At 31.6% G+C, this 12,141-nt stretch overlaps 1 protein-coding gene across 1 annotated transcript in view; it reads left to right on the top strand.

The window, feature by feature from the left end:
• Positions 1 to 11,915: 11,915 nt before the first annotated feature.
• LOC107490934 (putative fasciclin-like arabinogalactan protein 20) overlaps positions 11,916 to 12,141 on the top strand; it is a 1,120-nt gene continuing 894 nt past the window's right edge. The window contains exon 1 of the mRNA XM_016111731.1: positions 11,916 to 12,115. Coding sequence (XP_015967217.1) covers positions 11,916 to 12,115 — 200 coding nt within the window. The remainder of the gene's footprint in view (positions 12,116 to 12,141) is intronic.

Below are 12,141 nucleotides of genomic sequence, written 5' to 3'. Positions count from 1 at the left end.
TTTTAATAAATATTTTTCTTATCTCGTTTATATTGTAAACGAGATAATTTTGTATATATCTCGTTTACAATATAAACGAGATATATATGTATTTATAAATCATTAAATATAATTTTTAAAAATAATAAAAAAATATTGATAATTTAAATTGGACCAAACTCTTAAAAATAGAATGTTTCAAATAATAGGGAAGATGTACGATTTTAAATAATAAAAAAGATAAACAATCCATTTTAAATAATAAAAAAGATGTACTTTCATTTAAAATAAACACGTTAACATGCATTAAATTGGAATGCCAATAGTAATTGGAACTGGTTGTGGAACACAAACATTCCAGAGAAGTTCAAATTTACTATGTGGCTTGGCTTACATTATGCTCTACTAACTGAGACCTTTCGATTCAAGCGGCATTTAGCTTCTTCAGATATGTGTAAGAGATGTAACAAGGCGCAGGAGACTATGGAGCATTGCCTTAGAGACTGTGAACGATCAAAGGCAATTTGGTATATGTTGGATCCTAGTATCCTGGACTCGACGACTGGTACTGCTCTTGAAGAGTGGTTTCGGAAGGCCTTGGCTAACAATGAGGCGTCCTTTGGTGCAGGGCTTTGGTGGGTATGGAGACATAGGTGCAATGACATATTCAATATTGACAACCCTTGGACAGACCACAAGGTTGTTGCCTTGGCCAGAATTACCGCCAAGGACTTACAGGTTTACAGGAATCGAAGCAATGCCTTTAGGTCTCTCCGAAATTGCCTGTGTTGGGAACCACCGGTAGGTAATAGTTTTAAAGTTAATTGTGATGCAAGCTTGTATATGGATTCAAATTTAGCGGAATTTGGGTGTATTATTAGAGATTCTAAGGGAGATTGGATCTCGGGCTGCTCTGGAAGCATTCCCCCTTGGTCTATAATCAGATGTGAATTATTTGCTGCTTGGAGGGGGCTGGTTTTAGCTTGGGATTGCGGTTTGAGGGATATTATATGTGCAACGGATTGCCTTGACATTCTGCCCATCATGCATGAGCTTACAAGTAGGTATTCATCTGAAGTAACAGATTTGGTTCACAAGATTCAGGAGCTTTTATCTCGTCCTTGGCTTGTTCACGTTGAATGGGTGTCCCGAGAAGCAAATAGAGCTGCGGATTGGATGGCTAAATATAGTGCCAAGAATAACTCTAATCATGTTATTTGGTCTGAGCCTTGTGTTGATCTTCAACGAATCATCCGCTCGGATTTAGGATAGTTTTTGCTTTGTTTCTTTCCTTGTTTAGACACCAAAAAAAAAAACACGTTAACATGTTTAAATTATTTAAAATGATTTAAAATGGACAATCCATCTTAAACACGTTAATAGGGAACGTGTTAACGTGCTTATTTTAAATTGACAATCCATCTTCCTTATTATTTAAAATGGACTGTTTATCTTTTCTATTATTTAAAATTTTCCATCTTTCCTATTATTTGAAACATTCAATTTTTAAGAGTTTAGTCCAATTTAAATTATTAATATTTTTTATTATTTTTAAAAATTATATTTAATTATTTATAAGATGCTAACTCATACTAATTAAAAGATGGCATGAAGTTGATGCACAATAAATAAAACAGAAAAAAATGAGAAGAGAATTGAAATAGTTATCTCCCACTCTTCCTCTGTTTTATTTATTCCCATCAACTTCTCCTAACAATTGACAAACCTCTCCTAACAATTGGCAAACAGTTATCTTCTAGATTACTCTTCATCTGTTTTATTTATCTCCATCAACTTCTCCTAATAATTAGCAAATAGTTATCTCCCATTTTTTCTGTTTTATCATTATTTTTACTTTCATAAAAAAATAGCCACATATAAATGTTAAAAAAACTGAAGTGGTAACAAAGAAGAAGGATAAAATAGACATTTTCAAGTAATTTTTTTTAAATATTTTAACGTAAGTATGTTTTATAGAATTATCTTTTATATAATAAAAATATTTTAATCTCATCCGATGATTTAAATTTTGAATGGATAAGATTTATGAAGAATCTTGAATCACTAAAGATCCAAATATTTTTTCTTCACCTAAGAAGCCTCCAGAAATCTTATTATGTGTTGTTGTTAAAAAGAATCTAAAAATTTGGAAAAATTGTTTACCTTTAATTGAGTTTGCTTATAATAGAACAATTCATTATTTTATAGATTTTTTTTCTTTTGAACTTGTGTATGATTTTAATTCTTTATCTATTTTGGACTTATTACATTTGTCTTTAAGTGATTTTATTAGCTTAGATGCATAAGATAAAACTAAAAATGTTAAAACAATGCACTTGAAAGCAAGTGAGTTGATTGAAAAGAAAAATAAGTTGAAAGCTCAAATGGTGAATAATAGTTGAAGACAACTTGTTTTTGAATCTAGTGACTACGTATAGGTTCATCTGAGAAAAGAGAGGTTTTCTACTAAAAAAAAATTCAAATTAGACTCTAAGAGTGATGGTCCATTTCAAGTGCTTGAAAGGATCAATAATAATGCTTACAAGATTGACCTTTCAAGTGAGTATAATGTGTTAGTTAATTTTAATGTCTCTGACCTATCTCTTTTTGATTTGCATGCAGATTTGGGGACGAATCTTTTCAGGAGGGAGGAAATGATACAAGTTATATGGGACAAATTACAAACTGTCATATGTCAATTGTTCCAATTACAAGAGCAACAACTAAGAGAATAAAAGAAGATTTTGCGAATAAGGCTAAATCATTTGTTCAAGAGATACATTAAAAATTGGGCAAGACAATAGTTAATGATTATGAAAAGCAAGGGCGGAGCCACATAGAAGGTAAGGGGCAATGGCCTCCCCCCAACTCTTAATTTTTTTTATAAATTATACATAAAATTTAATTTAGCCTCCCCTAAATGTTTTATTTTATTTTATTTTAAATATAAAATTAATTTTTTGGCCCCTCCCTCACATTGAGGTTAGCTCCGCTCCGGATGGAAAGTCAAATGTCTTACTATTTATAAGTTGTATTAAAAATTCTCGTTAATCAAGTTGAATCAAATAGGCATCACTTTTTTAGTATTTATTTTAAGACTTATTTTATATTTATTTTATTTTATTTTGTTTGTTTTAGGTCCAATTACGATTTGGCACATTTTTATTTTAGTGAACTCATGAGTTAGATTTTTAAACTTAAAAGAGGTATAAAAATTTCTATAACTTTATAGCTACTTTTTTTTTCTAATTTTGATGAATGAAAATTTATTTGAATTTCTTTGAGAATTTTGGGTACGAAGAAGAAAGGGTATGAATAGGAGAGATAGAGTGATTTTTTTAACTAATGTATTAGGAAATCAAACTGAAGTAGAGGAATTTCTTTCTTTGATTTTTCATCTTATCCTGGATTCTATTCCGTATCAGGTATAGTGGTAATTAATTGCGGTCGAGATGAATAGAAGAAGAAAACAAAAAAAGAAAATAAAAAAATGCAGATAATAGTGACGACGACATAATAATAATTATACATGTATAAAAAATAATAAGAGAAAAGAATAATGTATAATATGATGAGATGGTATAATCAAAATAAAAATTAATATTTTAAAAGAATAATAAAATTAAAGATAATTAAAGATGTTTAATATAAACTTAAAAAAATATTTTTTTATCTATTAAACTTATACATAAAAATAATTTCTTAAATTCAATAGAAAAAGGAGTGAGATTGAATCCCTAGCTTTATTTACTAGAACAAAAATATACAAAGAAGTGTTTTCTATGTACTAGTGTTTCATACTATATGACTAGGGATGGAAAATGGGGCGAAATTCGTCGGACCGACCCGCGTAACCCGCTAAAAAAGGCGAGTTGGGTTGGAAATTTAAAATTGTCAAATTTAAAAAGGCTACCTAATCCACATTGTCTAATTCGTAGGTTTTAGCGGGGTGGGACAGACTTTTCTGCCGGACTAGGCGGTTTTTTAATCAAGGTTGTTTTTTTACAAATTTTTGTTATGTTATTGAATTATAAGAGGATGAAGATGATGATTGAAAATATTTTAAGTAATATTTTAGATTATTTTATGTTTAATTAATTATAAATTTGAAGATGTTTAATTATATGTTTTAAACAATATTTGTTCTGTTTTGGACAATCTTAGTTTTATTATTGTTTTAAAAAAACTTGGTTTATAATTATGTTTATTACATATTTATAATTATAAAGATTTTAATATTTATAAATTTAAAAATTATAATTTTTTTATGTCTTTCTAAATTATAAATTTATTGAAATAATTGTTAAATTATATATATTGTTTAATATTTAATGATATATATATAAAATTTTAACAAGTTCGCCAACCTACCAACTCGCCGTTGGCCGACATAAAAAAATTCAAAACCGTTTTATCAGACAAAACAAAGTAGGCTAACTCATTAAATAATAGACTTTTAATGGAGTAGGATGGAACAGACTTCCCGTTTGTCCCTCCTACATATGACTTGATTTGTACATCTACAAATTCATCCTTTTCCTATGTTTATTAAGGATTTGGATTGTCTAAATTTTGAATTTTACTTTAAAGTGTAAAGTGTGATTTCTTATCATTTATTTCATAGGTGGAATCAAGAAAAAATATGAGAGAGAAACCATTCAAGGATGAGAGATCATACTTTATCCTCTAATGTGAAAATTCAAAATTTAGAAGATCCAAATTTGCTTATTAAACTTGAGTCTTCCGCAAAAATCTGAAGCCGCTTTTTTTTTTCAAAAAATATTATTTGTATATTAAAATTAGCCATTAAAATCAGCTATCGATGTATTTATGTATAAATACATATGTAATTTAATTTATTTTTAATGTGTATTTATATTTCAACATGTATTTTATACTAATGACTGACTTTAGTAGCTGATTTTAGTAGGTAGATAATTTTATTTTGTAATTAGAGCCACCTAGTTTATTTTGAATGGTTGAAAAGATCATGGCTTATTAAATGATGAATGTTGTGAAATAAATAAAAGATATATTAAAATAAAATAAAGATGTATTAATATAAGACTCTAGTATTAAAATAATTAGCTCAATAATGATTTGTATATATATAATAATATTATATGTTGTAATGTGTATATATATATATATATAAATAGAAAGGAGTATAAAAAGTAAAGAGAGAGAGAATTACATAAATATATATATAAAGATAGAAAGGAGTATAAACGTAAAGAGAGAGAATTGCATTTGCTTTTGTTTTATTGCTTTTCACTGTGTGTTTTTCTCTGAGACAAAAACCTCTATTTATAAGCGTATGTGATGGTTATTATATTGCTGTGTGTGTAATCTATTTGCCTCGTCCATGCTTTTATAGGCAAATGAATTCAACCTTTCAAACCATATTAATTGTGCTGTCATGAGAATTTGTTTCTTTCACCATAGAAAATCAGATCCACCATCAATGAGCATCCATCCTTATCCTTGTTGTAACACTCCCCCTTGGATGCTCATTTAGGAATATGCATCATTAAAACCTTACTAAAGAAAACCCAGTGGAAAAAAAACTTTAGTGAAGGAAAAAGAGTACAATATCCTTTGTGACGGAGACTGCCTCATTAAAAACCTTGTCAAGAAAAACCCAATGGGAAAAAAAACCTGGCCAAGGAAAAAAGAGTACAGTCTCCCCCTCATACCGACATCATTTAATGTCTCAAAATCGGCGCATCCCAATCTCATGTACCAATCTCTCAAAAGAGGATTTTGGGAGTGACTTTGTAAATAAATCTGCCAGATTGTTACTTGAGAGGATCTGTTGGACATCAATTGTCCCTTGAATTTGAAGATCATGAGTGAAGAAGAATTTGGGAGAAATATGCTTTGTTCTATCACCTTTGATGTATCCACCTTTAAGTTGAGCAATGCATGCTGTATTATCTTCAAATAGGACAGTTGGAGCTATCTTATGATCAATCAGTCCACATGATGACAGAATATATTGAATCAAACTCCTCAGCCAAAAACACTCACGACTAGCTTCATGAATCGCCAGTATTTCAGCATGATTAGAGGAGGTTGCTGCTATCGTCTATTTCATAGACCTCCATGATATAGCTGTACCACCATATGTGAACAGATATTCTGTTTGAGATCTCCCTTTATATGGATCAGACAAATATCCAGCATCTGCATAACCAACTAATTGTGACTTGGATCCATAGGGATAAAACAATCCCATATCAACCGTTCCATGAAGATATCGAAAGATTTGCTTGATTCCACTCCAATGTCTTCTGGTTGGAGAGGAACTATATCTTGCTAGTAAATTCACCGCGAATGATATGTCAGGTCCCGTATTATTAGCAAGATACATTAGCGCTCCAATGGCACTAAGATATGGTACTTCAGGACCAAGGATATCTTCATTCTCTTCTTTAGGGCGGAATTGATCATTTTCCACATCCAAAGATCTTACAATCATTGGAGTACTTAATGGATGTGACTTATCCATATAAAATCTTTTCAAGATCTTTTCTGTGTATGTTGTTTGATGAATAAAGATCCCACTTTTTATATGCTCGATCTGCAGGCCGAGACAAAACTTAGTATTTCCAAGATCTTTCATCTCAAACTCTTCTTTTAGAGTTTTTATAATTGTTGGAATCTCTTCAGGAGTCCCAATGATATTGAAATCATCAACGTACACAGCAATTATAATGAACCCAGATGTAGTTTTCTTTATGAAAACACATGGGCAGATATCATTATTCTTGAATCCATTTTTGGCCAGATACTCAGTAAGACGATTATACCACATTCGTCCAGATTGCTTTAGACCTTATAAAGATCTTTGCAATTTGACTGAGTATAACCCTTGCGAATATTCATTGGATGGTTTAGATATCTTTAGTCCTTCAGGGACTTTCATATAGATATCCCGATCTAATGAGCCGTATAAATAGGCTGTTACCACATCCATTAAATGCATATGCAGTTTATGATATGCAGCTAAACTGACCAAATAATGCAATATTATCGCATCCACTACAGGGGAATATGTTTCTTCATAATCTATACCAGACCTTTGTGAAAAACCTTGTGCCACAAGTCGGGCTTTATAGCGCACAACTTCATTTTTCTCATTTTATTTTCTCACAAATACCCACTTATATCCAACAGGTTTTACATCTTCAGGTGTATGGACTACAGGTCCAACGACTTCACGTTTTGCAAGTGAGTCTAATTCAGCCTTCATGGCTTCTTTCCATTTTGGCCAATCATTCCTTTGTCGACATTCTTCGACTGATCTTGGCTCAAGATCCTTACTTTCATGCATGATATTTAATGCCACATTATATGCAAATATTTCATTGACAATTGTCTTTTTTCGGTCCCATTTCTCTCCTGTAAAGACATAATTTATTGAGATCTCGTCATTTTCATAATTTTCAGGTACATGAACGTCTTCTAGCGTTATATCAGAATTTTGGACAACTGCATGTGTCTCTACTATGTCTTTTTCAACAGGAATATTATTTACCTCTTTTCTCTTTCGAGGATTTTTATCTTTGGAACCGACAGGCCTGCCACGCTTCTGGCGTGAATTTGCTTCAGTGGCTACTTGTCCTACTGGGACATCAATTCGAATTGGAACATTTTCCGCTGGTATATAAGATTTGGTTATCCTCTTTGTATCAGAAAATGCATCAGGCAATTCATTTGCTATTCTTTGCAAATGTATAATCTTTTGAACTTCCAGTTCACATTGTCCTGATCGAGGATCTAAATGCATCAACGATGATGCATTCCAGTTAAGTTCATTTTCAGGAAGCTTATTCTCTCCCCCTAATGTTGGAAATTTTGATTCATCAAAATGACAATCCACAAATCGGGCTTTAAATACATCTCCAGTTTGTATTTCAAAATACCTCACTATAGAGGGAGAATCATATCCAACATATATTCCCAATTTTCTTTGGGGTCCCATTTTGGTGCGATTAGGTGGTGCAATGGGAACATATATCGTACACCCAAATATTCTTAAATGGAAAATATTTGGCTGCTGGCCAAAAGCTAGTTGCATAGGAGAGAACTGATGGTAACTCGTTGGCCTCAAACGAATAAGTGCTGCGGCATGTAAAATAGCATGCCCCCAAACCGAGGTTGGAAGATTTGTTCTCATAAACAAAGGTCTAGCAATTAATTGGAGGCGTTTAATAAGTGATTCTGCTAACGCATTTTGTATGTGAACATAAGCTACTGGATGTTCAACACTTATTCCATTAGCCATACAATAAGCATCAAAGGCTTGGGAAGTAAATTCACCAGTATTATCAAGATGAATTGCTTTGATTGGATTTTCTGAAAATTGTGCTTTTAATCGAATAATTTGAGCCAGTAATCTCGCAAACGCCAGATTGCGGGAAGATAATAAGCACACATATGACCATCTCGAAGATGCGTATATTAGGACCATAAAGTATCTAAAAGATCCACATGGTGAATGAATAGGTCCACATATATCACCTTGAATCCTTTCTAGGAATTCAGGGGACTCAAATCCAACCTTTACTGGTGATGGCCTTAAAATTAACTTTCCCCGAGAACATGCAGCACAACAAAATTCACTAGTTTTAAGAATCTTCTGGTTCTTTAGTGAATGTCCATGAGAGTTTTCAATAATTCTCCTCATCATGGTTGTTCCCGGATGACCCAATCGGTCATGCCAAGTTATGAACTCATTTGAGTTAGTAAACTTCTAGTTTACAATGGCATGTGATTCAATTGCACTAATCTTGGTATAATACAACCTAGATGAAAGTGAGGGTAATTTTTCTAATATAACTTTCTTATTTGAATCATGAGTTGTGATACATAAATACTCATGATTTCCCTCATTCATCGTCTCAACATGATATCCATTTCGGCGAATATCTTTGAAACTCAACAAGTTCCTCAGATACTTGGTAGATAATAGTGCATTATTTATTATAAATTTTGTTCCTCCAGGAAACAAAATTATAGCTCTTCCGGAGCCTTCTATCACATTGCCCGAGCCAATAATAATATTAACATATTCCTCTTTTGGCACGAGATGGGTAAAATATATATCACTTTTGAGAATAGTGTGCGAACTTGCACTATCCGCAAGGCATACATCTTCGTTACATATCCTTGCCATTCTCTTAAATAACAAATAATAATAAAATGAGTAATATGCATAGTTAAATTGAATACTTGATCAGAATTATTTTTCTAAGAAACACTGTACATAAAATAATGTCATATACTAAAATTTTATTTTAAAATTTGACACATTTATTAATTACAAAATTCATAAACATTAATATTTCATTATTTATGTACACCACATTTGAAACTTAAATACATAGAAAATAAAACTTAACAATAAGTTCTTTGTTTGCATTATTTATTTACATAGATACTTCACAATCCCACGTATTAAACTATTCCATCATTAATCAAATGACCAATATTTCCTTCAGGATCCTCAAAGAAATCAGATACATCATAATGAGTGGTGAAGTTCTCAGCATCATTTGAAACAAAATTTGTTTCCTTTCCTTTGTCGTCCTTTTTCAAAGTTGCCTGGTAAAGATCGACTAGGTGCCTTGGGGTACGACAGGTACGTGACCAATGGCCCTTTCCACCACAACGGAAACACTTATCCCCTGTTGATTTATTCTGCCCGATATTCCTTTCTTTATCCCACTTCTGGTGAGATCATCTCTTTTGAACATAATTCTTTTTCCTTCCATAATTTTTCTTATTATTAAAACCTTGCCATTTACCTCTTTTGGGGTAATTTGCCACATTTACTTCAGGAAATGGGGCAGTGCCAGTTGGGCGCGCTTCATGATTTTTCAATAACAACTCATTGTTGCGTTCAGCAACAAGAAGGCAAGAAATTAACTCAGAATATTTTTTAAACCCTTTCTCTCGATACTGCTGCTGCAGGAGCACATTCGAGGCATGGAAAGTTGAGAAAGTTTTCTCTAACATATCATGATCAGTTATTTTTTCCCCACACAATTTCATTCGTGAGGTGATTCGAAACATTGCAGAATTATATTCATTTATAGATTTAAAATCTTGTAAACGCAAATGCGTCCATTCATATCGGACTTGAGAAAGTATCACCATTTTCTGATGATTATACCTTTCTTCAAGGTCTTTCCAAAGATCTGCAGGATCTTTTAATGTAAGATATTCATTTTTCAATCCTTCGTCAAGATGACGACGAAGAAAAATCATGGCTTTAGCTTTATCCTTCTGGGATGCATTATTTTCAGCCTTAATGGTATCTCCAAGATCCATTGAATCAAGATGGATTTTAGCATCTATTATCCATGATAAATAATTGTTTCCAGATATATCAAGAGCATTGAATTCAAGATGAGAGAGCTTCGACATAATGAAAATTCGTTACCTGAGTCTTCCTAAAAATTTGATCAGAGTCTCGTGCTGATAACGTGTTGTGAAATAAATAAAAGATATATTAAATATAAAATAAAGATGTATTAATATAAGACTCTAGCATTAAAATAATTAGCTCAATAATAATTTGTATATATATAATAATATTATATGTTGTAATGTGTTGTATATATATAATAATATTATATATTGTAATGTGTATATATATATATAAAGATAGAAAATAGTATAAAAAGTAAAGAGAGAGAGAATTGCATAAATATATATATAAAGATAGAAAGAAGTATTAAAAATAAGAAGAGAGAAAATTGCATTTGTTTATAGTAAGAGAAAGAAAGAGAATATTATTATATTGTTGTGTGTGTAATCTATTTGCCTCGTCCATGCTTTTATAGACAAATAAATTCAACCTTTTAAACTATATTAATTGTGCTGTCATGAAAATTTATTTCTTTTACCATAGGAAATCAGATCCACCATCAATGAGCATCCATCCTTATCCTTGTTGTAACAATGAACATCTATATCATAACATATCCAGTGTTGGATACTTAAAAAGAACACATCTCTCTTTATTTACTATATTTAAATTATTTTATTACATCTTGGGGCTAATTTTTTTGGTAATAAATTAGAGAGGTGTATTATACATAGTTATGAAGAGTTGGTATATTTTTTATGAATATAGAGATAATTATTTTTTTTAAATTAAAAACTATAAATCGGAGGCTCAAATTTGGATAGAGATAGAAAATTGAAAGTCAAATTTTGGGTAGAATAGAAAACTGAATGTCGATTTTAAGAAAAGATAGAAAACTGGGAATAAGTTTTGAAAAAAAAATCAAAATCTCCCTCCGATTTACATGTTTAAAAATTTTTTTAATATTAAAGCACAAACCTAAAAATCAGATTTATAACTTTATTTAAAAAATTAAAATCACAAATCTAAAAATTAAATTTGTAATTATTCATACAAAAAAAATATACCAATTTTCTACATTATTTAAAAACAGCACTACAATCTTAGTAATAAAAATAAAAGTGACATCTTGGAACTCACTTTTAACAATCTAAATTTGTATGTCTCAGAAATATTTTTTCTAAATACGATTCAATCACATTCTCATTCACTTTTAGCAATTTTAATTATTTGACTTGATTTTATAAATGATCTCATCAGCGAATGATATTTTTTATAATTAATAAATATATTAAAAATAATTAATAAAATCGGGTAAATTAGGCTCGCTAATTTTGGTAATTTTTAAAATTTTATATTAATGCGCGAACCCAGACTCTGTTGACCTCTCGAACGAGGCAACTGCCTTCTTCGAATCGAATTGTAGGTTCCCACGTATAAAACCTCTTCCCGCCAAAATTAACAGACCCTTCTTCCCAGTTCCCACCTTGGTTCGGTTCACCAATCACCACTCTTCCAATTCCAGGTCTCCATTTCCAAACAAAAAACCTCAACCAAAATGGCTTCCACCAAACACTTCCTTTCTCTCTTTGTCCTCCACCTCCTCCTATCCATCTCCTCCTCTCTCCCCACCTCCGCCATCCTCGACGCCGCTGAGATCCTGTCGGCATCTGGCTTCGACGCCATGGCAGTCAACCTTGAACTTGCCTCCCAGACCCTCGCCTCTCCAAGAACCCGCTCTCTTACCGTCTTCGCCCCGTCCAACGCCGCCTTCAAGATTCTCC

The sequence above is a fragment of the Arachis duranensis genome, chromosome 5 (assembly GCF_000817695.3).
Source record: "Arachis duranensis cultivar V14167 chromosome 5, aradu.V14167.gnm2.J7QH, whole genome shotgun sequence".
Lineage (NCBI taxonomy): Eukaryota > Viridiplantae > Streptophyta > Magnoliopsida > Fabales > Fabaceae > Arachis > Arachis duranensis.
This window is presented reverse-complemented; position numbering and strand designations above follow the sequence as displayed.